At 32.3% G+C, this 27,665-nt stretch overlaps 1 protein-coding gene across 1 annotated transcript; it reads left to right on the top strand.

Annotated features, from left to right (window-relative positions):
* The first annotated feature begins 959 nt into the window (after positions 1-959).
* On the top strand, positions 960-27,665 carry LOC140439933 (facilitated trehalose transporter Tret1-like). Its single transcript, XM_072530121.1, has 2 exons — positions 960-1,178; positions 19,817-27,665. Exons 1-2 carry the CDS (start codon positions 1,139-1,141, stop codon positions 21,151-21,153), a joined length of 1,377 nt encoding a protein of 458 aa, XP_072386222.1. The 5' UTR covers positions 960-1,138; the 3' UTR covers positions 21,154-27,665.

Here is a 27,665-nt window from a genome sequence, read left to right as displayed (position 1 = left end):
GACATAAGTAGGTAATGACGGCGCAGGGGACGAACATTCAGACATTGCAATATTGTTTCTTTTAGAAACATCGGGAATCGTCTCAAATACATTTCTTTTTATATCGTTAATTTGTTTACGATCTATATCCACCCTGTAACAAAAAAATTACATGAGTGTTTACGCTCTCCTGGCAGAAATATCGTCAAATTAGTGCTTATTTGTTCGACATGCCAAATTCTTATTCTGAGACATTGATTATTAATTATTAACTTTGGTAATATAGTGAAGAACACATAATGAAATAATATGTATACATTTTTACACACGTAAATAAATAATATATGCATTTACTTACCCGTTTTATACTTTTATTTATCACATCCAGTCGCCACCATACAAGACGCGTTAACCTCAACGCACTGCATAACATGGCACAAACAAGCACCGAAGCATCGAATGCGCATGTGAAATACTGGCTTCCTATTGGTCTTTGAATATGGAACACTTAAGCACTGAAATAACCCATAAAATAATCATATGGCACAAAGTTACAAAGGTATTACAGAAAAGTCTTGGCTGTTAGAGTTATCAGAGCCAAATTACATACATTATTATGTTGTCAATGTTTCATTACAACATTAACCCAAAAAAGTAGAAAATGTGGTATGGAACAAATAAGCACTAACCCGACGATATTAGTATAATTTGTCCATAACTGTTTGTGAATTTTCGTTAGAATCAGACACAGGTGATGTATGATCTGCATATTTAACATTATTTAACATTTTACCATGCATTAGCTTCATTAGCTAAAATAAAAAGTACAAGCATCATTCCTGCAAGATTTTTTTTATCCTTAAAGACTGTTAATCTTAATTAATAATATTAAACTTTGAACTAAAATACGTAGAAACGGCTCTGAATCTAACAAAAACAAATCTCCAGTAAATCGGAAATTGAGTGTTAACAAACTAATCACAAGAGGTCGTAGTTCAGTATAGTTTTGAGACGCAAGTCACAAGCTGACACTACAATTTTTCATTTGCTAAATCTTTCATACAATGACCTCTGTCGCTCCTCTCTCCATTTTATCTTTAAACATATATTTCTAGTTCATTGAAATTTTAAGAAACAGGAAAAATTGTGTGTTAGTATTATGAAGGCATTCGAGAGTTCTATTCTGGTTGTATTGATAGGTAAGCTTTAATTGATTTTTTTTAATTCTTAGTTTTAAGTTCACGATTTTAATGAAAATTAATTATTTATTTAATATTTATGAAAAACACTTTGAAGACGTATATGTTAATTTCTCCATAGTTCATTCTTCTTCTTCCAGTTCCATCTTCTATCGAAGGTTGGAGATTATTTTCATGGCTATGTGAACCTTGGTGACCGCCTCTCTAAATAGTTTTACACTAATTTATTCAAACCGTTCCCTCAGGTTCTTAAGCCAGGATATTTTTTGTCTTCCCACATTTCGCTTTCCCCGAATTATACCTTACATAATAAGTATTTTTGCTCTCTCATCACATGACCTAAGTATTTAAGTTTTCGTCTTTTGATGGTTAAAATTATTTCGGCTTCACACTACATTTCATATTTGTATATATATATATATATATATATATATATATATATATATATATATATATATATGTTAATGTGATATTAAAAGTCAGAGATGCGCCAAGCAATTAATTAGTTAATTAATTAAACTTATTTAAATGATTCAATTATGATTTTATCACACTATTTAATTCTCTTATCTCAGGGTTATATTCGTGCTTCAATATCTATGCTTTACATATGATAGGTAAGGTCTGAGGAATACCGGAATAATAAACATATATAATACAAAATTATATATTGAAATAAAATTCACACTCAAATATCTTAAACAAAAAATATCTCATACAATGATTATCAAAAATTTTGTTCTAAGTACGTGAACCTTCAAAAATTAATGTTATATACTATATAAATTAAAATTTCAAATCAAAATTGTTGTTCTATATCTCCTGATAAATATTTCTATCTTTTCTGAAGCAATTAAAAAAAACTTTGTTGATAACGAAAAAACTGACGAATGGTAAAAAAAACTATCTCTCTGAAGATGAGTTGTCCAAATCCTTGTTCCTGGTAGCCTACACTATCTATTCTTCGCAGTTCCCTAGGTAATCCGCAATCTTACAACAAATTATTGCGAGCCTCTCGTCTTCAATGATCTCCTTCAGATGCACGTATCGTTCAAAAGACGCTAGCCTCTTCTCCTCTCGATAAACTGAATCTCTCGTTCCGGCCTGAACAGTAACTCTTGAAATATATAAGTAGAAAAGTATGACTTACAATATTTTACTGGATCAGCTTCCGTCAGGATACAATTAGTCCACGAAAACTCACAAACATTCACTTCTAATGCTTACTATCACTTGGGAACCGCCAAAGAATTATTTCTTTGGCGGTATTTTAGATTTATTTCTCTATTTTGTATTCTTCCCTCTTTTGTTCTCACTGGTTGTTAATCCATGTCATTGTGACGGAGTTTTTAATTGTTGTCTTTGTTTCGCAGTCTTGATCGTACCAGTCTTTATTTCTTTTGTTTGTTTTTTTCTTTTCCATTACTTCATTTTTGTATCATTTGATCATACCAGTCTTTATTTCTTTTTATTGTTAGTTTCTTTCCTATTACTTCACTGTTTGTTTCATTTATTTTGCTTTTTAATTCTTGCAATCTTTCGTTTATGTTTGTGGGTTGACTCATAAAGTTTTGAGATATGTTTATTCATTTGTTGTTCAAATTTTTCTCTTATTTCAGTCTCTTCTGGCTTGAGATATCTGAGAGCGCTTATTTTTATTATTACCAGAAAGTGTTCCATATCCATGTGGTTTTCTTCATTGCTGAAATTTTGTCAATAGGAAAGTCATAGTTAGTTTTGCTGCGATTTGACAAATTCTGTGGTCATTGTCATTTATTTTTTCGTGTAGAGTTCCTTTTTTTCTGTTTCAGACCAGATCTTTCGAGTATCTTTTTTCCCAGTTATGTGTTTGCGTCTCTCAGTATTAGTAACATGTCTCTTTTTGTTATTTCGTCACATTATTTCTTCAATTTTTCATAGAATTCATCTTTTTCTATTAGATCGGATGTTTAAGTTGGAGCATATATATTTATTAATGTTATATAATATTTTCCATTTTTAATCTCAATTTAGCGATCCTCCCGTCTATCGGATTAAATTTTTTACGCTGTTTGCGAGTTTTTTATTTATGTAAAATCCCATTCCATCCTTACCTTGTGAAATTTATCACTATACTCTACACCTGCCTTAACACTTAATTCGTTATACATATCTTTCACAAGCTTTTCTTGTGATCTTCTAATCGCTAACCACAGAACCTCTTGAAGAACATCAGCGTAGTGTTTGTTTACTTATTCCTATATAAGTGATTAATTCCCCGACAAAGTTTTCAGTGTTTTATTGTTTTTCCCATATTTCTCCATCAACTAAAAGATTTCAATTTTGAAAGTTTATGTCAGACATGCTTTTTTGCCACTCTTTATAATTTTTTCTCTTCTCTTTTTTCTTGCCTCGGTTCACCTCTGGCAGGTCTCCTTATTCTTAAATAGTTTATTTCCCAAAGTTTCTCCAACTCTAGATTTTAATTGTGATATCTCTAATAAGACTATTCATACATATTTTAAATCGGATCAGAACTCCATTTTATTTACTAACTCACATTTTCTTCTATATGTGTCATATTTACACCTTTCTTTTTCATTTTCTAACATATACCATTGAATTTTTTATGGTCTTATCCTCTGTTTTAGTTTGGTTTTGCATTTTACTTCAATGTAAGGAACTTATATTGTTGGATTACAGTCTCACCAACTATTACCTTGCTGTCCTAACACTGAGATATATCTATTTCATTTTCATAAAATAAAAATTGGAAATTATTTTGTTCATTTGAGGGTGATAACTTGGCTCTTTCTTCCGAAAGAATGTGTTAACAACCACCATATCTCGTGCTACAGCTAGCTGAAACGTATTATCTTTATAATATCTAGTTAGACTCCAAAGCCTAGTCCTCCATGTATCACTTTATATTCTATTTTGGAATGACCCACATGTATATTAAAATCACTATTTAATATAACTCTTTCCTCTGTTGGAATATATCTTACATTAAGTACTTCTTTATTAATTACAAATTTCATTCACATTAATATATTATCCCTTCTGATAATTTCTACAACGCTCTCTTTTACTTCTCTGTCAGTAATTGTACCAACTACATTCCGAGTATTATTTTTCCCACATGCAATAATTATATCCTTCAACTAGTTCTCCCTTCTTCGCCTCTTGGACATAAGCAGTTTGTATTCTGCGTTTTTTAAGCGCATCCACCAAATCTTTCCATACTATTACCTGTTGCCATCCAACACTTTTAATTCTCTATTTTAACTTTTTTAACCTTCAATGGATCGTCCTGAAATAGTCTTCATCCACAAATCCGAACTGAGGCTCCGAATGCAACCACATGCAATATTACCTGCACTCGGTTACATTTCACTGTATAGTCTAAAAAGCTATCTAAGAGGCTCATTAATATTCAGCTCAGCGTGGTGCTATTGTTAGAGGTGGGAAATTACATAAACAAGGGATCATTTTATAAAACAGGTAAATCCCATGTTTTTGGAATTTTATACCTCGGAACAATAGCACCCCACTGAGCGTAATTTTCAGGGCTCTCTTAGAAAGCTTGTTAGACTATACTGATCAGGATAACAACTTTTTTACCATTATTTGTTCTATTGTTTTATTTTATGCAACCACAGCTTTAGTATGAATAAGGTTAGGACAATGGGTTTATTTTGAAAATAATAAAATTTAATTTAATAATAGTGCTGATAAAAAGTAAAATTTTGATTCAGTCAACAAATATTAATGTAAATATCGACATGATATAGCTAAAGGCGGGTACACATATGCGAGCAGAACTGTTCGCGAACCGTTTGTGAACGCTATATTCGTTAATTTGTACGACGGGACGAACCGATAGCGAGCTGTTCGTTCGTTGCTCGTCAGGAACCACAGCATGTCGGTTTTTGGGACGAACACAAAGAATGTTCGCAGAACTATAAATTGTGTCTATAAATTGTTTCTGCCAAGTGTGCGATGATATCATTCTGTTAAACAAAATTGCTGAACGAGCGCGGCTTATCTAAGTAGCGAGAGAAATTAATAACAGATAATGTAAACAAAATACCGAAATGTTTAGAATAACGAAGTAAATTAATTCTTGGTTTGTTATTAGATAGTTAGGGTATTGGATAGCCTGAACATAAACATATTTTCGACGAACTCTTCGCGAACAGCTCACGAGCAGTTCGCAAACAGTTCGGCTCGCATATGTGTGTAATATATTACTTGGAAACACCTATAAATATGTTTTGTAAATATATTACTTGGAAACACCTATAAATATGTTTTGTAAATTTAACATCGTAACATTGTTTTGCGCAATACGCCAAATTACTTAATGCTGATTATAGCTTTTCGGATTATCACAATTCTTTTACTTGACTTCAATCGGAGGAGAGTATGGGTTAAGGAGATGTCTATGTCAGTGACTCAGAATGTTTTTGTAGGCAACACTATTAACATATGTGTTTTTACTGTATTAATGTGTTCTGTGAATACCAAAGAAAATTAAATAACCACAGGTTTATTTTACGTACGAGGTAATTGTGGGTGAAACCAAAGAAAAGGTATGTATAGAAGCATTTAAGTCGCTCTATGGAATTAAAATAAGTCGTATTAGAAGGCTTCGTTTATTATTATTAATGGGTAAAACCCCGAAGGATCTTCGTGGGAAAAAATTGGGCACTAATGCAATCAGTGCTCATACCAGGCTATTAATAAGACAACATATTGAAAGTTATCCATTAAAAGAAAGTAAATAGGCAGGAAAGACAAAATATTTGGACGCAAGACTGAATATTTAAATTTTATACAATATTATGTTTAAAGAGAAATATCCCGAATCAAAATGCAGCTATGAGTTTTTCTTAAGGTTTTTCAAGGACAACTTTAATTTACGTTTTGGTCGCCCGCAGATTGATTCATGCTGTACTTGTGAAGAACTAAATTTAAAACTGAGAAGTCCTCATCTTAGTGATGCAGCAAAAAGAAATGTTGTGGCTGAATTGATGATTTACAAGCGTAGGTCAAAAAAATTCTACAATAAATTAAAAAAAAAACTAACCAAGAAACAAAAGCAAAAAAACCACATGTGCTGGCAATAGCTTTCGATTATATGCAAAATATACCGCTGCCCATGATTCCAGTAAAGGAAACCTTTTATTTGAGACAACTAACGGTGAATGTGTTTTGCATTCATGACGTAAAAAGCAATAAGTCTAATATTTATCTATACCACAAAGGGGCCGCCAGAAAAAGTCCGGATGAGGTTTGTTCTTTTGTATATAATTATTTAAACTCTGCTCCCCCTCAGTTTACGGAAGTCCACATTTACTCGGATAATTGCGATGGTCAAAATAAGAACCATACATTAAACAGATATTATCCCATTAGAGGACACTCCTACCTTCCTTGTGACAGAGATTTTTCAATCATCAAAAGAAAACTAAAAAGACATGATAGGGTATACATCTTACACGAGATAACCGAACTTATTATTACTTCGAGTAATACGATAGATTTTACAATCAAAGAAGTTAGCACAGAAGATATACTAGATTTTCAACATTGGTGGCCAACCTACTATAAAAAGACGTGCATTTAAGAGGAAACGAGAGGAAAACGTGTTCTTGTTAAGGATAAGATATCTTTTGGCATAAGTTCTGTCATGCACTTTACCTATGGAACAGATTGTTTGTAGGTATTTTATTGATGGGTTTATGGAACAAACCTATAAACTTTCTTAAGTTAACAATCAATCAATTGAATTTCTCACAATACTTTGTTATCCATCCGGTAAAGTACCACTTAAAAAAGTGAGGCTCCAAGATATTGGTAAGTTGTTACCTTATATACCTGATAGTGTCAGACAGTTTTATGACGAATTAATGGAGTGGCCAACAACTGATAGTCCCACTACTGGGGAAGATGAACATGACATCCAGTAGAAGGAAACATGGCATTTTGAAGCATTCAAAAAATGACTGAATGTTTGTATTTAAAACTTTTACTTAAAAATTGTATTTTTTAGGTTAAATATAAATTTTTTTAAACAAAATGAAGGTTTTTTTGTGTCATCTTAGGAATGTAAACAAAAAAGTTCTAAGTCGACCACATTTGAACATTAATATCATTGTACACCTATTATTTTGCACAGAAATATGAAACATTACATCTAAAAGTGTCAAAAACATTCTCAAATTTTTTGGTAATAATTTAGATGACTAATACAGATCTATACAGATTTTTTCAGTTTCCTGAAAAAATGGTTTTCATGACTAAGAACGTTTTTTTTAAATATTAGGTTAGGCATTGTAGAAGCATTCCCTGAATAAAAAATATTATTTAAAAGGGGAATTTATTTCATTTTTTAAAGAATTTAAGTCTCTATCTTAACTACTGGTAAAAGTTAAACTTTCCACTTAGGTTCTGAAACTGTCTTCTTTTGGCATGTCTAAGTTAAATATTGTGTTTATATGGGATTAAGCCACAATTGATTGTAATGATAATTACGTTTTTAACTAAACAAATTTGAATAAAAAAATATGATTTAAGGATTTTGTTAAAAAGAGTGTAAAACCGCCAAAGATGTTGACAAGGTTATGTCATTTAACAAAATTGAAAATTGAGCGACTTGGCTGCTGTGTAATAGGCAACAGCCATGGTTTAGTTGAACAGATATGAGGGTGGATTTTTTGCCCTATGGAACTTCAGATTCCGATTATTCTAAGTGTTCTGCATTATTAATATGTGCTATAAGCGTTTGTGGGAGTGAGAGTGTTCGTATACTGTGTATGTATGTTGTATGTTGCATAATGTATTGTATATCATTGAAGATAATGTGTCTCAGTTTCTTAATCCTCCATTGTTGGTGTATTATTATTGTTGACTTCTTCTTTCTACTACTATGTCCCCGTATGGCACCAGATGGAGAGCGGATAGTAAGAAAATACTAGGCTGGTTTCAGATGTGGCAAATCGACAATTCGTCAGATTGCAACCCTGAAACGAATTTTAGAAAAAACACTGGAATATGGCATTGAAACGTATCACATATTTATAGAGTACAAAGCAGCCTACGACTCTGTGAATAGAAGAGAAATGTTTAAAGCAATGAAAGAGCTCGGAATACCAAATCAGTTGGTAAATTTAACAAAACTAACTCTTGAAAAAGTTAAATGTAGAGTACAGGGAGAACTATCTGAACCTTTTAAAACACATAACGGGCTGCGCCAGGGATACCCTCTCTTGTATACTGTTTTAATCTGGCTCTGGAAAAAGTAATACGTATGTCACAAATCACAACCACTGGTTTAATATATAATAAATCAGTGCAAATCCTGGCCTATGCTGATGATATCAATATTGTTGGAGGAGGATACAACTTCAAACTTTATAGAATATACCAGGAACCTGATATCGTAAAACAAATTAAGATAAGACGTCTGAGGTGGATAGGGCGTGTAATGCGGATGGAACAAAATGACCCAACTAGAAAAACGCTTCTTGATAGATACATTTGTCAAATAAGAAGATGAAGACCCAGAACAAGGTTCCTTGATAACATCGATAAAGACATGAGAAATATGGGAATACGTGCTTGACGAAGAAAGGCGATGGATGGGGACGATTGGAGAGAAATTTTTGAGGAGACTAGTACCCACGTAGGTTGGAAAAAATGATGTAGAAATGACAAAATTGATATCTACCAAAAGGAGTGACAAATGTTCAGGTTTTTATTTACCAAAAAGCCTGTGCCTATTGATAAATAGTTATGTGTTTCCATTGTCGTTTCTTGTAGTGCTACTATTTCGAATTTGTATATTTTGCATTCGTCGAGTAGGTGTTTTAATTTTCCTTCCACCTTTATCTTACATTCCATGTCCCTACTAATATATATTCTTCTCAATTAATAATCTGTACATTATGTCCATCTCGTGTACCTTTATTTTGCCAAGTCGCCTCCATTATTTTAGCCTGTTTGAGTTGTGCTGCTAGTTTTTACGTATTACATTTTTCTCTTTTTTGTTCATTGTCATTGGCTGTTATTCGATGTTCGTATTTCTCCATTTATGATTAGTTTCTGGTAAATTTCATCCATCCATCCAATGGCACTACAGCCCAAATCGGGCCTTGGCCTTCTTCAACAAGCTTCTCCAACCATCTCGATTTACCGCTGTTCTTTTCCATGAACGCGTTCCCAGGCAGTTCCTGGCATCCTCATCGACTTCGTTTTCCCATCTCTTTTTAGGTCTTTCAACAGGTCTTTTTCCCTGCAATTATGCATTTAGTAATTTTCTGGGGATTCTATTCTCATGCATACGGACCACGTGCGCTGCCCACCTTAATCTCTGCCGTTTAATGTATTGTGCTAGAGTTGGTTCGCTGTATTGCTCGTCTCCTCTATTATACCTAATTCGCCAGTTGTTGTTTTCTGCCATGTTTCACAACCATAACTTACTATGGCCCTGATTATTGTTTTATAGACCCGGAGTTTTGTTTTCCGGTGTACGTCTCGCGATTTGAATATGTGGTCCATCGCGAAATAGGCTTTATTTGCCAGCATAAGCCTTCTATTTATTTCCGGTTCTTCTTCATTGCTTGCGACCAGATCCATTCCTAGGTATGTGAATCTATTCACATGTTCTATATCGTCAATAAAGTGTTGTTGCGCCGGTCTATTTGATCTGGTTTGTATGAGTAGTTTTGTTTTATTTGTATTTATTGCTGGTAAATTACTTTGACATTTTCTCCGTTATGGCTCTCTGCCACAACCTTACTTCTAATGTCTTTTTAATTATGTCTTTCTTCCTTTAAAATATCATCATTTATATAGATGTGTTCATCCTTTGTGTTTTTGACGTGACAACGTCTTAAATTAGGTTGTGGCTCGGAGTCACTCATGAAAAAGTGTAACGCCCGCTCACGTCTGTTACGATGAGTCACCGAACGAGAGAGAGGCCCGCCGGACCGGCGAATGCCTTGCGTCTCTCTCCCACTCAAACATGATCGGTCCGCTGCGCGCGCAGCACTAGAGAATTAGGCGCGTTGAATCGGTGCGTGCTTGTGTCTCTGTCTTTCTCGAGCGTTCTTGGCGTTGGAAAACGAAGAAAGCGTCATAATACAAGTTCACACGTGTGGTTAAAGTATCGTCAGCTGTGTCTGTAGTGAAAATGTGAAGTGCTTAGATTCGTCATTTACAACAACTACAACAATAAAGGTAAATAATTGTACACTAATATTTCATTATCGTAAACTATGATTGATTGATTAATTGTTAGATTGACACAAAAGTTGAGAAACTGAGTTTATAGGTTATGTCATACTATTGACAAATGTTGATAGTGTTAAGTAAATTATTAGTTTAAATCACTCTGTAATCAATCGTAATTCAGTCGATTCACTATCCTCAACAAAATCACTCAAATAGAAATAAGTTAAGTTTAAGTTTACATGTACAATGTTTTAGTAAACAAAATATATTTCTATAGTTAAAATTTGTGCAATTCTTATTTTCATTCAATTCCTTGTTCCTATTGTGCAATTTAATAATATTCATATCAATAAATATTCTACCGAGAAAAAGACGTTGTCACGTAAAATCTTCGCCCGTAAAACCGACTTTACAGGCAACCGATTTTTTTTCATTACTTTGATTTTGTTTTTCACGCTGTTAAGTTCCACTATGGCAGTATTTTCTCCTATTTTAATTGCTCGATTTACATCTACTGATACTTGTAGTTATTTTTCCATCAAATTGTTCATAGCCTCTCGCAATACTTTTTGATTAATTGTATTAATTTTTAATCTTTGTATTATTACATTTTCTCTGCTTCTCCTCTCTTTAATTTCTCTATTTTTCGTTTGCTGTGGTGATTTGCTTTTTTAATTGACCTATTTATTTTATAGCCTTTTCGTTTGTTCCCGCAGCTTTCTTATTTCATTTTTGTAGTCGCTTTGTTGATCTTTTAGTTCTTTAATTTCCTGCTTTAGTTGTGTGATTTCGTCTCCGGATCTATATTGTTTTGTTTTATATTATATATTTTACACCCATTGCTAATTCCCTCGTCATTTTCATCATTTGCTCCATTGGACGTTATTTAAACTTTTCTATTTAATTTTAATTTTTGGAAGATATCAATATTAATAGGAATATTTAAGTAAGTTGTGACTGGTTGTAAATGACAAATACATAGGCCATTAAAAAAATGTTAACATCGGCATATTGATTATATTTATTACTCGGAATCATCTATAAATAGATGTTTTAAATTTAATACCATAACAATGTTTTGCGCAATACGAGCATTATACTTACTGCTGATTATCACCTTCTTTTTCAAAACAAAAATAAGATCAATAAAACAAAACCGCTCGGTTAACATGTAAACTGTTTGGTTGGTTTGTGTAATTTTTATTTTACAAAAATACTATTTACAAAATCTAATCTATTGTCTGTTCTATGTCAATATATTATATTTTATGCATTTTCGACGATATGCCTCTCTACTCTCTACTCGTTAGATTGCAGTGTAGTTAATCTCTTAGCATTAGTCGATACAGCTACCATCAATCTAATTCTCCGATATCCAAGTTCTGCGTTTATCCATTTGTAATTGATTTTATTTTTATAATTATTCACGAGTAACTTGTCGAATCTCATCTACCTTTATTTCTGACATTAGGTTGTAACCTTGATTATTGATCTTCTTTGAAATAGCTGTTTGTATTCCTGTTTGATCTTCTCGTCTACTCCGATATAATTCCTCGTAAAACTCTTCGGCGACCTGTATTAACTCGTCTCGACGTGATATTATTTCATTTTGCTTGTTTCTTAATTTACAAATTTCGCATTTCCCATTCGTTAGCTTTCTACGTAGAACTTTTAGACTGTTATTTTTCTGTATAGTACGTTTAATATGGGTTTTAAATTTCCTTAAATCTCTTCTGATTGCCTTCGAAACAGTTTTATTTATTTCTAGTAGAGTGTGGCTGTTTGCATTCTTATCGCTTCTCATTTGTCTTCTTTGATCTAGCAGCGTTTCAGTATATGGAGTTCAGATTCGACAAGCGTTAAGAGCAATGAAAAATAACAAAGCCCCAGGAGAGGATGGAATTGTAATAGAAGCTATTGTAAATCGAGGAGATATGCTATTAGATTAATTACGGAAACTGTTTCTATAGCAAATACAGTAGCCCAAAGAATTGAACAATGCTATAACCATTCTTTTGCATAAAATAGGAGATAGAACAGACCTAGAAAATTATGGACCTATTAGCTTGTTGAACCATATATACAAGCTTTTCACTAGGTTAGTATCATCAAGATTGGAGAAAAAATTAGATTTCTACCAACCGAGAGAACAGGCATAATTCCGATCAAATTATGGTATCAATGATCACCTCCATATAGTAAAGACGCTCATTGAAAAATCTATGGAATACAAAAAACCTCTTGTCCTTACTTTCATAGATATTCATAAAGCGTTCGACACGATTGAAATGGACAGCCTTATATAAGCAATGAATGACAGCAGAATTGACCATAGGTATAGTGAACTTATTTACAATATTTACAAAAATGCCACTTTGACTGTTAAGAAACACGATAAAACCTACCCAAAAAAAAATAAAACTTGAGATAAGGCAAGAAGATACATTATCACCGAAATTATTCATAACAGCATTAGAGATGGTCGATTGGAACCACAGAGGAGTAACAATAGATGGCGAAAAACTTAACCATCTCCGTTTCGCAGATGACATTGTCCTTATCACAGATAATTTAGGAGAAGCCACAGATATGTTAAATGAATTGAATTTTGCATTTCGAAGGTAGGCCTCAGAATGAACTTGACCAAAACTAAGATTATGACAAATATGGTCCCCAATAACCATTTAACTATTCAAAACGAAGTGGTAGAACTGGTCGAGAAATATAAGTATTTGGGTCATGAAATAAGAATCAGCATGGATAACCAAACATGCGAAATCCAAGGACGAATTACTGTAGCGTGGGCAGCCTTTGGAAAACTGCGAGACACACTTAGGACCAACATACAAATTAGCCTCAAAAGAAAAGTATTTGACCAATGCGTATTACCGGCCATGACCTTTGACGCGGAAACCATGACTCTAATCAATACTATGGCTTCGAAATTGAGAGCGGCACAGAGACGAATGAAACGGTCTATGGTGAGAGTGACGTTGCCGGACCGAATAAGAAACGAAGATCTGCGAAGAAGGACAACTATTGCTGATGCTGTGGAACGCATAGCGGAACTAAAATGGAATTGGGCAGGCCATGCATCGAGAATGCATGACTCACGATGGACGAGCAACATTACACATTGGAGGCCAAGAGCAGACAAACGCAGTAGAGGAAGACCATCTACATGTTGGGATGACGACATCAGGCGTATCACCAAAAATGTGCAACAAAGAGCACAAAATCGCAAAGAAGGGAGGAGTTTAAAGGAAGCCTATATCCAGCAGTGGACGGGATAAATGAAAGCTTGATAATGATGATGATATACGAGTAACACGAGTACAGTTCCAATATATTTCTGTATCACATTGGTTCCCCTGATAGCCCGATCCATTACCTGACTTTCTCATGCAGGATGGCTTTTTTCTTTCATCGACTTTTCATTCTTTCATTTTACCCTATATTGTTAATTGGAGGATGTAGTACTTCTTGCGTCTCAAAAGACGTTTCAGGTAATTCGATTGTCGAAAATTCGATGATAAACCCATGTTGGTTTTATGCCTGTTGATGCTTCAAATCCATCATGATGCCTAAATCATGATCTGTCATGATGCCTAAATAAGGAGAAGAAGATGGGCCGAGATAAAAACCTACATCATCTTAATTATATATCTAATGACGCATAAAGAAAGATCCAAGAAGAATTATGATGATTATTATTTTCTTTTATAAATTTATCGCTATAAAAATTTATTTCTGATGAAGAAATTCTTTATTTTACATCATGAGAATATTTTTATAAAATATTCTTTATAAAATTAAAAACAAATCTACAAAACAGTACTTAATGGAAAGTAACGGCATTATATTATATTATATATATTATTATCTTTTATTCGTATAATAGAAAAAAATCTTTCAGTATTAATATTTATTTTAAATACAAAATGACGGTAGTGTTTATTTAATTTAATCAGTGGAACGAAAATAAAAAACAACTGAGATAGTAGATTATTTATATACATTATATGTAATAGAATTTTATTTTAAGTTAATAAAAAGACGAAAATTATCTTGAAAATGACTATTAAGCAATCACCACAAATTATCTATCTAAAAGAATAAATATGAAGTACCATAGTGTACCATTATTAGTTGTCTGACTGACGTATAATATCTTCAAATAAAGATAACTACTCAGGCGCAGATGAAGAAATGCTTTTCGTGAATATTTTGATAAATCTTTGCAATACATTTTAAAGTGTAGATATATACACTGTAACGATATATTTTGCCTACCATAGGGGTATTACTATTAGGGGTAGAAGATGGGGGATAGAAATTCTTGGGGCGAAGATAGGGTAAGCTAAATAAACGCTACTTATGCGAACGGGCACTCAGGGGTTAGTTGAAGAGCTGGGGTCGTGGATAAGTAAAAGACAAGGGGGTTTGGATTGGGGCAACTACAGAAAAATGACATAAAGGGTCATAAATCTCATGGGACAAACAAAATGAAAATAAACCGAAAACACCTTAAGAAATTTAATATGGGGCGCCACTTGAGGTACCTAATTATACCTATTACAACCAGCTAGTTGTAACTGGGGATAAGTATAATTATTAAACATAAAAAACATATATTTTTCAAATAAAACTCAAAAAGAAAGGGTTTGTTAAAAAAAGTAAACAAAATGTTGAAAAACAAAATTTAACATTTATTTTTGTGTCACCACAAACAGTTACAAAATATAGAGAACACAAGAATGCTCAAAAAAGACAATAGCTCAATACAAAAATAGAAAAAAGACTTGTGTCATGTTTACAATTTCCAGGAGTTGGAGATACTACAAAACTTACAATTGTTAATGGGCGACAATTTGTAGCAGAAATAAATTATTACAAATCAAAAAAAATATCTTTTTAAGTGAAACAAAATCTCAAATATGATTAGGTATTTACCAAATGTCAAAAATAGTGCTAACTGTCATATGTTAATACTAAATCTTAAAACTGAGAACAATTAAAATGACAGCAAGCTAGGCCCCGCCCTAACATCTACAATTTTAGTTATTACAATTTCTTAAACTTTTATGAAAGCAATTATTATTAGAAAATGTTTATTTTTCCTTTAAAAGTTCAAACAAAAAAATTTACCTGGGTTTCACTAAAATTTCTGGGGTTAGGAACTTCACTTACACTGGAGATTTACTGCCACCCAAAAAACTGCATCTATAATCTGGAACGACGACCAAGAACAAACAAAATTGAGGCTAAAAGTTGGCAGTGGACACAAACTTTGAAAATCTGCTTCTTTAAAAAACTGGAACCATGTGGGTATTTTTCAAATCTGTTGGAAACGCCGCAAATCTCTTAGATACAAATCTTTTTTTCAACAAATTTGCCGGCTTCTTCAAACCACACACACCGACGTCTGCTCTCAATGACCAATCTTTTCAACCTCATTTTAACTTCACATACAACTGCTACTATACTATACACTTTCCCATGAAAAAAGGCGAAAAACACAAAACATTACGAATTTGAAGGAAAATTCGGACTCCAATAAAACTAAACACGCCTTTAACTTGCGGCCGGCCTTACCAAGAGTGACGAAATTACGAAATCATCTAAAAAAATTGCTCACATCAGTTAGAATAAACAAACCACTTTGGGTATAAACAAAACACAACAATTCAATTAACACATATACGACGGGACTTCAAAATAAAATGCTACAACACATGTTTGAGTTTAAGCACATTTTGATGAATAAATTAAATAAATACTAAAATTGTAGCTTCTCATTTAATTAATAAATGTTTAACAACCAGTTCTTATAGTAAGTGTTCAAAATGTGCTCAATCTACTTCCTGAGAGTAATGCATCCTATTTCTAAACTCTTGCCGTACTCGTTCAAATGTGTCACATCCCCAGTTACACTTCACGGGTTTGTGAGAGAGTGTTAGTATTGAGAAAAACAGGTCCAACCATGTGGTTTTCCAAAATACCTGCCCAAACATTTATTTTTTTTTGGAAATTGAGTATGTGTTGTACGAAAGACGTGAGGATTTGTGTCACTCCAATACCTCACATTGTGTGTGTTAACATTTCCATTGAGAGCATTGAGAGAAAAAGTACTTTCGTCACTAAAAAAAATTGTTTTTATGTAATCGGACTGTTGGTTAATTTTATTCGGGTCATCTGAAAGTTGGTGCACAATTTTTAATTTGTATGGATGAAATTTGTTTTCAACCATCACTCGGTATAATGTCTTTTGACTGATTCCATAGATAGATACAACTTGTGCTGTAGAAGAAGTAGGATTCACTACCATTTCTGAAATTATGTCCATTTTTTGTCATCACTAATTGTTGGTCGACCAGATCGTTTGACATCTTAAACACTACCTGTTTGTTTAAACTTCCGAAGAAGCTTCCTCAAATAAGCTGTTGATGTAGAGCGATCGGGGTACTTCTCATTAAAAAGACTTAATTAGACTCATTAAAAATTCCGCTGCATGGAAATTATTTTTTCCACATTCACCAACTCTTAAGAGCTAAGGCGCAAAATTTCAGGTCAATGCTTTTTAAATGCAACCATTTTTTTTTGAATCCTGAGAAAACTATGAAATATTTTTGAAAAATTTAAAAGCAGAATGAAAGATTACATTATTACCGAGGGCATAAAGTCCCTTAGAATAAACAAAAAGTTTTTTTAAATAAGATATTTGAAATTAAAAATCTCACTAAATTTTCTCTTTTTTTTTTTTCACCCCTGTAACTTATTAAAATAAACATTATAGACGTTTTCAGGGACTTTCGGCCCTCAGTAATAATGTATTCTTTCATTCTGCGTTTAAATTTTTCAAAAATACTTATTAGTTTTTTTAGGATTCGAAAAAAATGAATGCATTTAAAAAGCATTGGCCCGAAATTTTGCGCCTACGTGAATGTGGAGGACAACTAACTAAAAAGAATTTGACTAAACTTGAATTTACTAAACTGAATAGAAGCAGAAACTAAATATTGAGCTATATTTATATTATTAATTAATTTTTATTAATTAAATGAACAAACTAGAATTTTAGTACTTATTTAATTTATTCGTCAAAATCATCTTAAATCCAAACAAAATTAGTATGATTGAATAGGTATATTAAAATAATTGTAGTTTCGCATTTAATTAATAAATATTCTAAATTCTAACGTTCGCCTCTAGTTAATTGTCAAAAAAGTTGACGTTGACGTAAAAACAATTAGAGAATTAAAAAACGTCAACTTTTTAACATGTTACCAGAGGCGGAGGTTTTAATATTTATTAATTAAATGCGAAACTACAATTTTAGTATTTATTCATTAAAATGAGCTTCATTTCCCATAAGGTCCTATTTAAAATTATCTGTCACAGTGGCGCTGTAACGTCATCGGCCACTATTACGTCAGTTGTTATGACTAGTTAAGAAGCCTACGTCTGTTTATTATTTCTCTCCAAATTTTACTATTATAAGTATAACCGTTCAAAAGATACGAGGGGGAAACGGACTTTTGACTAGCACTGTAACTGTATATATATATATATATATATATATATATATATATATATATATATATATATATATATATATATATATATATATATATATATATATATTTATATATATATATATATATATATATATATATATATATTTATATATATATATATATATATATATATATATATATATATATATATATACAAACAACACAGTTTATTAGGGCTGCAGTCAGTAGGATTGGCCGGGATGTTATAGAAACACTCTTTTGACTTTTGGTCGAGCTTTCGGAATTCTTTTATTCCTTCTTCAGTACAACTAGTAAGTTGTAATGACAATTTGAGATATGTTGTAAATATTTACACTTTCTTCTAATTACAGTGTCTTGAAGAAGGAATAAAAGAATTCCGAAAGCTCGACCAAAAGTCAAAAGAGTGTTTCTATAACATCCCGGCCAAACCTACTGACTGCAGCCCTAATAAACTGTGTTGTTTGTTTATATCGACAGTCAATAATATCCAGTATTTCTTATATATATATATATATATATATATATATATATATATATATATATATATATATATATAATATATATATGTCTAAAGTTTTACCGTTGCTCCAGTTCTTAGATATTTCTGACATGAGTTTGATGTACCTTATTACATTGTTCAATTAAATATTTTACTTTCGTTTTATATATTGCTCTTTTTTCATCATTAGAGGCTGATATATCTGAAGCATATTTGATCTTTTTTTTTTTTCACCTTGTTGTGTTTCTTTGGCGTTAATTTTTTGTTTATATTTAATTAGCACAAGATGGTGATTGGAATTGCTATTTGCCCCTCTGTGACTTCTCACATTGGAAATGGCTTCTATTGAGACGTGGTCGATCTGATTTCTTGTTTTCATTTTTGGAGAAACCCGTGTTCTTTGTCGATATTTTTGTGTGGAAATTTTGTACTGCTTATTACCATTTTTTGTCTGCTGCTAAATCTATAATTCTTTGCCCGTTGTCGTTACTTATTTCATGCAGGATGTGTCAGATAACGATATACTTTTAGCGGCTCTTGCCCTTTGTATAAACGAAAAAAATACAAGAAAAGTAGGTGGTGGTGGAAAGATTGGTTGTTGAAAAAGATATACATAATACTGTCATACATACTGTCACGTACATTTATTAGAAGAATTGCGATTATACCAAAATCATTTTAATTCCCTTTTGTAACATGTTCGAAAATTATTAATTTTCTTTTTTACTAACTCTTCATTAGTATCCGCTTTCACTTCTTAAAATTTAGCAACCAAAATATTCACAGCATTTTTCTAGCGGTTTTATCATGATATGATGTCGATTTTATTTTCCAAATGCACTTTGTTCTTTATAAATGTCAAAGAAATCTCTTTGAAACCTCTAGCTATAAGCCGTTTTCAAAATTTAGCAGCAAATGATTTTTTTGCAAATGATTTTGTCGTTGTCACAATAAACACGATCAAATTTACGATCCATCAAACTCTGTCGTACTGCTGCAGACTGACTTGTTTGTCTGTCGTCAAATCGCGCCGATTTCATCGAATGGTGCAAATATACGATCAAATTACATTAAATTTTGTAGAATTCGACAAAATAGTACTGCGGCCTTTTAACGTGAGATGTTAACAAGGCGAGACGATATATCCCATATTCTAACACTAGCTTGATTTCTTGTACATTCCACGAGAGTGTGAATGTGAGGTAAATTAAACAAGCGCGTTAATTAGAATACATATGAGTACGCCAACAACATGCTGCTATATCATTAATAATGTTGAGTAAATACTCATTTCCAATCATATTTCTTAACTATAAATGTCATGTTTAAATAACTACTAAGCTTTTTTTTATTTGTTTCAGTTGATTTACTAGCAACAACAGGAGATTTAACGCTATCATGGACTTCTCCGATATATCCAAAATTATACTCCAACAGTACCACTATAAACCCATTGGGTAGGAAGATAACAAGAAACGAAGATGCCTGGTTGGGATCTCTTCTAAATTTTGGAGCGATTATTGGTCCGTTACCGTTTGGCTATATTTCGCAATGTTTTGGGAGAAAAATCGGATTGCTAGCTATAGCTGTGCCCCATATTATGTCATTTTTTATATTTGCATTTTCCGAAAATATACAGCTATTCTACGTGGCAAGATTTATAGGAGGTGTAGCACTTGGAGGAGGTTATTGTTTATATGTTATATACATAGCCGAGATAGCAAGAGATTCGAATAGAGGCAAAATGTCTTTAACTATAAGTATTTTTTGTGCTATAGGAAATTTTCTTCCTTTTGTAATAGGTCCGTTTACGTCAATATTTGTATTTAATGTTATTTTAGCTTTTATACCGATCACCTTTCTAATTTTATTTTCACTTGTTGCTCCTGAGAGTCCGTATTATCTCGTCGGAGTGAAAAAAGACAAGGAGGCAGAAAAGGCACTAATGTACTTAAGATCAACTGATCGAAATGGTGTTGCCGAAGAACTAAACTACATAAAATCTTTTATTAAAATGGACGACGAAGGTCGCTTATCCGATATATTTAAAAACAAGATTTTGAGAAAGTCATTTCTTATATGTTTGATTCTAATAGCTTCTCAGGATTTGTCAGGATTTTGTGCTATTACCTATCATTTACAAACCATTTTCGAGGCAACTGGAACAAGACTGCAGCCAGAATTGTCTGCTATAATTGTAGGGGTAGCGATGTTAATATCGAGTTTTATAGCTCCTTGTGTGGTAGATAAAGTAGGTAGAAAACCACTCATTTTAATATCTTGTATTGGTATGTTCATCGCATTAAATTTACTAGCAGCATTCTTTTACCTGCATGACAGACATATCAGTACTAAATCCATATACTGGCTACCTATTCTAAGTCTGATGTTGTACATAGTATTCTTTAATGTTGGTATTTGTACAGTACCGTGGGTTGTTATGTCCGAACTCTTCCCCAACAACATGAAGCAAATGACTACGGCAGTTGCTTCTTGTTTTGGTTGGATATCATCTTTTATAGTAACCAAAAGTTTTCATGATATGAATAGTACTATAGGAAGATGTGGCACCTTTTGGTTTTTCTCTTCTATGTGTTTAATGTGTGCCCTTGTTAGTGCCCTATATTTACCTGAGACAAAAGGCAAAAGTTTTAGTCAAATACAGAAAATGCTTTCGGCGTCAACGGAAATTAGTTAGGGACAAAACTGTTTTTATGTTTTTATGTAAGTACCGGCGATATACTAAATTTAACGTGTTTATGAACACGTTGGAATTCAGGTCCAATATAAGAGATGTTTTATACAGAAATGAGTATCTGCAACTTTGAAGTATCTGTAAATTTGTTGATACCAAAGATGTACTTGTGATTGGAGAAACTTATTGTTTGTATATATCTAATATATCTAAGTATTAAACTGAAACTAAAACAAAAAACTTAAGATAAGAACATTCCTATTAATTTGTGCACTATTTTCTAAAATATTTGTTTTGAAATTCCGTTTTGAGCAAGGACAGCTTATGCAACTACATACACGAAAAAGTTTCATAATATAGAAGTCTCGATAAAGGTTTCCTAAAACCAAAGAGCGTCAAAACCTTTTTTAATGGCTAGTTCTTGAATCTTTCTATTATACTCATATTGCTTATTAATTGATATTTACAAGTGTAATAGACTATTAGCTTATGGGACATTTTTAAGGGGACATTTGACCCAGCATGAATCACATATAAATCAATACTACAATATACAGTGTGTCCGTAAAGTATGGAATAAATTCGATATTTCCTAAATGAAAAGCCTTAAAAAAATTTAAAACACGTCGATTTTTAAATTTAATGTTCTACATTTTACAATAAAATTTCGTCATCATCGGCTCTTTTTTTAAATGTAACACCCTGTTTTTTAGGACATTTTTAGATCGATAAAAATCAGCTGATTCCAAAAAAGTATAATACTGGGGGTCTAACGGATATAATTTGAAAGATATGCGCTTAGAAAATAAATTTTTATTATTTTATAATATTAATAAATTATAAATAAATTATAATAAATAACTTGAAAGTAATCCAGTAATTAATACATGACTTAATCTTAAATGTTCGAATTGTAGCCCTTGTTATATTTGACAGTAACCCTAACGTTGTACAAATTCTTGTAGAACCTTGGTTATGCTTTGTTGAGAAATATTGTTTATTTCTTTACAAATTCTTGTTTTTAAGTCTCCAATATTTGCAGGTTTCGTTTTATAAACAACATTCTTTAAATAACTTTACATAAAATAATCCAAAGGGATTGAGGTCTGGCGACCACGCTGGCCATTCAATATGTCCACGTCTTCCAATCCACCTGTTCGGAAAAATTTCGTTTAGGTACCTTCGAACATCTAAAGCATAATGCGGAGACGCACCATCCTTTTGAAACCATAGACTTTTATCAAAACCTCCAAGATTAATTGTACTGGGGATAAATTAACTAAAGTAGTTACGAGATACTCACTTAAAAACTGAAGGTATGCTGGCCCGTTTAAATTACCTTCAAAATAGTAGGGTCTAATGATGTTATTTCTTACAATGCCAGCCCATACGTTTACCTTTTATTTGCGAGTATTGTGTATGATGTTCCCGCATCCAGTTCGATTTTTCTTTTGCCCAGTATCTACAATTCTGACGGTTGACCTCGCTATTTAATTTGAATGTAGCCTCATCAGAAAAAATAATATTTTGAACCAAGAGAGGGTTTCGATGGCTGTTATCCATCATTATTTCGCAAAATTGTATTGTTTTATCTGGATCCTCCTCGTTTAATTCCTGTACAACTGTGCATTTTACTTACTTTACTTACTTTTACGTACTTTGTGTACCGTTGTTTTGCAAACATCGAGATCACTACTAACCTTACGAACAGAAGTGTGCGCATCTTTTTTAAAAGCAAGTAGAACATCTAATATTCTACTTGGGGGACGACCTAAGGGACGACCTGATTTGAGTGCATTTTCAACCGTACCAGTTTCTCGAAATTTATTTTTAATGTTACTTACTGTTGACTGCGTGATGGGTATTTCTGGATATTTGTCATTAAATAAATTACACACTTCCATCTGAATTCGCGATTTGTCTCCATACCCAATAATCATGAGTATTTCAATTCCTTGCTTTACACTCAAATTCATTTCTACTTAAAATTAATTCTAAGCAATAATACAGAACATTCACGAATTAATACAATTATTGTACTACTTAATTGTTATTGAACGTTACTAAAAATAATTAAAGTTTACCAAAAATTAGAAGTAGGCTACTTTTTTGCAATTGATAATAAATAATTTATTTTCTAAGCGCATATCTTTCAAATTATATCCATTTTAGATCCGAGTATTATACTTTTTTGAAATCAGCTCATTTTATCGATCTAAAAATGTCATAAAATACAGGGTGTTATATTTAAAAAAGAGCCGATAACGTCATCACTGTAATGTGTATCACCTTGTATAGTGAAATTATATTGTAAAATGTAGAACATTAAATTTAAAAATCGACGTGTTTTAGATTTTTTTAAGGTCTTTTCATTTAGGAAATATCAAATTTATTCCATACTTTACGGACACACTGTATGTAATAACAACTTTAGAAACTATGCCGTCAATTTTTATCAGTGCAGGTGACTACATAGGTAAGGTAAGGGAGTGGGCACTTGGGTCCAACATATTTGTACGACATTTATAACTTAGGTAGTATTAGTAGCAAGGACAATCTTTGATTTTCGGAAAATTTTGACCCCATTTGATCGTTATTTAAATTATTTTTTGCAGTGTCGTACACATCGGCTGGTACAGGGGTGAGAACTCCAGGGCCCACTCCTTTATTTTTAAGTAGTAAAAATGAACTGACCTGAGCCAATATGAAACTCATTGATTTAAATTTAGTTGCATAAAATAATAACATTTTGGGACATGCAGTACATTTTTCACGGTACATGTGCTTATGAGAGGAAAATTAATTTCCATAGACCTCTGATAAGTGGGATATTACGATCAAAAATTTCTGTACGGCATTGATATATTCTGTTAATATTGACATCAATTATCAGCAAAAACAAAATGCCGTACAAAAAAATGTTTTTTTTTTTGTTTTTTAATTCCTGTTTAAAAATGTGCCCTTTAAACAAATCAGAATAACTGGGTATCAGGGTAGCGGGCAAAATTTTTAGGCAGAAATTGTTTAAACAATTTTTTTTAATAAATTCCGAAAATAACCGGTTTTTTCTTTATTCGAGAATCATTTTTATAGGTTCCTTGGAGTCATTTTAAACAAAAAAGGTAACTTTCTCTGAAACTATCTTTCTATCTTTTATTTTTCTACAAATAATATTGTATATAATTTCTGTGAGGCTGCTAGTTTACGAGATACAGCGCAAAAACCCTTTGCACCCCTTTTTTCCAAGATTAGCTAATAGACTAATCAGCTGTGTAAAATCCATCGGTTATAAATGTACGGCATTGTTTTTTTGTTCGTTTGTCTACTCTTAAATAATTAATAAAAGCCACAGTATTTAAAGTATAACATACCTAACCCACCCCACAGGGTACTTTGGAACTATGTTCAATTTTCAAATTTTTGTTTTTTTTTTCAAATTTTTAATTTGTACCATGTATTATAACCAGATGTAAATTAATTTCATAGTTTTTATTCATATTTTGTTAAAAAAGTGACTACCATTCAAGAAATAATTATCTTAACGAAAAAATAACAATTCTATTCCCAAATCCAAATACAGATAACTGTTTATAAACATTTGCAAAAACCATAACTTTCAGACGGCATAGTTGCCAAAAATTCTTTTACGCATTAAGAAATCATTTGGAATTCTTGCCGTACATTTTTCAATGACCTAAACGAATAGGGGTTAAAATCAACGGTTGCGCCCTAGATTTCTCACCTCTGTACCAGCCGATATGTACGGCACTGCAAAAAAAGTAATCTAAATAACCGAAACTATGTGTATGAATGCTGTACTGTATCAAATTACCGAAAATGGCGTCAAAATTTTCCGAAAATCTAAGATTGTCCCTGCTACTGGTACCAATATTTTTGTACGGCATCGGGTTGCAAGTTAATATTTTTTTATTACCTTCCTAAGTTATAAATGCCATACAATTATCTTACCTAAATTGACGACATAGTTTCTAAAGTTATTATTACATAGTGTAGTATTGTTTTATATTAGATTCATGTTAGATCAAAAATGACCTCTTAAAAATGTCCTATTGGCTTGTAGTCTATAAAAATAGCATTAGAAAAATATCGACAGTATTATCGTTTAATTTATTGCGTAAAGACAGAGACTAGAGCAATTTCCTCGTCTTTCCATGTCCAAAAGACCCGTTGTAATGTTTCTTAATCACGATCTCTTTGTGACTATTGGTTTGTTCCAGAATGATTTCCCATTTTTATCTGTGGTTCAATTTGTTTTTCCAGTTGGTAATTTTTAAGGTTTTTAAATATTTTTCCACTTCATGAATGTTAGGGGTTAGGGTCTGATACTCACAATCAGTGTTAAGTTGTTCTTCTTCCTCTTCTTTTTATGTAAACACGGCTCTGTCATGTCTACATGTACAGTACATGTCTACATGTAAGTTGTAGTTCCATTGTTTTCGTGGTCTTCCTACTGATCGTCTTCCTATTGGGGAACCGTCTCTTGCCATCTTTACTACTCTATTTCTTCTCATTCGGCTTATTTGATCGTTCCATTCTACTGTTCTGTTTCTTACCCAGTTCTTGAAGTTCTTCACCTTGCATCTACGTCGTATATCTGTACCTTTAGCTCTGTCCCATAGTGTATTACCATCAATTTTTCTAACTGTTTTCATCTTTGCTGTTTCTAACATCCTTCTTGTCCTCTCTATGTGAGGTCGTGTTTCTGCCGCGTATATCATTATTGGTCTCATGACTGTTTTGTAAATTCTGCCTTTCATTTTTTTCCCGATATTTTTATTTCTCCATATTGTATTATTCTGGCAGCCTGCAGCTCTGTTTGCTCTATTTATTTGATCTTCCACTTCAATTTCGAGCTTTACGTAGCTAGATAATGTGATGCCTAGATATTTAAACTCCATCACTTGTTCTATTATCTGACCTTCCAGATCCAATTTACATCTTAGTAAATTTCATCATCAAAAAAATCATCTTCAATTTGAGAGAGTAGTATTGCGTCGTCTGCATAGCAGATTATTTTAAGTTGTTTTTCTCCCATTTGGTATCCTTTTTTAGTTCTTACTTTTTTTGTGTTAAGTTGTTGTAGATATTTATTAAGAGAAAGAAAGAGAAAATCAAGAAACTAAAGGATATCAGTACAAGGAATTATGATGATACCGATTACTGATATCTTTTAGTCTCTTTAGGGCCTGATGATGCTGTATAACTTGTAAACAGCGAAGCCGGTCGCCCAATTTTTCCCTTTATAAATATCTACAACTTAACACGGATTGTCAGGATAAGAGTCCCTAATATCATGAACATATGTATGTTCACACTAGCAACCTTTTCATTGTTTTTCCACTTGTTCCAAATATCTCAGTCTGGGTGTCCTCTTTGATCTTTTCTTCACTGGTGTCTGTCTTATTATTTTCTTTGGTATATTATATTTCTTTATCTCTTCAACATGGCCAATTTAACGTAAACTTCCAATCTTTATAAATGTTATGATGTTAGTTTCTTTATATGTTATGTATATTTCGAATTTATACCGTCTATGCTATATAATACTTTTTTTTACTGCTTTTTAAATATGCCTGAGGATATTACGTCCAAAAGTATCTAGTAGTTTCTCGTCACATTTTGCCAGTATCCGTATATTTGATCCATACAAGGACATTAAGGGTTTGGTTTTTTTTACAATATTATCATAAATAATATCATCAATATAAATATCACCTTAATAGTACGTTATATGTTTTGTTCACATTATGTTTTTGTCTTTTAACTACTTCGTTGACCTTGTTGTCTGTTGTGAATGGTGAACCTTAGTATGCAAAATGTGTTCGATATTGTAATCTCATACTATGGTCTTCTTCTGACGATGCCTGCCTGTTTCAAACGTTGGCTATTAACATGGCTATCCTAACGTTGCTGGCAGCTATATGAAATAGTACAGTTGTAGATGTATTTAACCACTTTCTTAAGTTTTACAGCCAAGATATTCTTCTTCTACCTGGTCTCCTTTTTCCAAAACACCTTGCCCTGAAAAATGAGTTGTAACACGCCATATATCTGTTTTTTTCTCATAATATAGCCCAGATATTTCAATTTTCTCTCTTTGATAACCTTAAAACCTCAAAATTAGTCACACGATCCACCCATGAAATTCTTAAGATGCGTCCGTAACACCATATCTTGAAGGCTTCTAGTTTTCTACTCCGTAAATAACGTAGAAAATACATAACATCTGACATCTGAAAAGCACCTACAGCGATCTAAGCAATATTAAGGTACATTTCTGCGTATTCGTCGATCGTACATGGTCTTGTCAGGTGATATATTTAAGCAGTGAGAATTAAATTGTTTTTTAAAAGCTCCACAAAATAAAATTCATTTTAATATGTGCAAGAAAATGAATATTTTTCAAATTTCACTTTTGAACTTTTCAAAAGAAATAATTTTATTGTGATAGAAATATTTATTGTTGAGGTTGTTTAATAAAATATTTTAAGTTT

This window comes from Diabrotica undecimpunctata, chromosome 4 (assembly GCF_040954645.1).
Source record: "Diabrotica undecimpunctata isolate CICGRU chromosome 4, icDiaUnde3, whole genome shotgun sequence".
NCBI lineage: Eukaryota > Metazoa > Arthropoda > Insecta > Coleoptera > Chrysomelidae > Diabrotica > Diabrotica undecimpunctata.
Note: the sequence above shows the minus strand (reverse complement) of the source record. Positions and strands in the feature narration are given on the sequence as shown.

Bases quoted from the DNA above. Each gene is read 5' to 3' on its own strand.
- LOC140439933 (XM_072530121.1), top strand. From the start codon at position 1,139: ATGAAGGCATTCGAGAGTTCTATTCTGGTTGTATTGATAG. The intron at 1,179-19,816 runs GTAAGCTTTAAT...TATTTGTTTCAG, and splicing joins TATTCTGGTTGTATTGATAG to TTGATTTACTAGCAACAACA.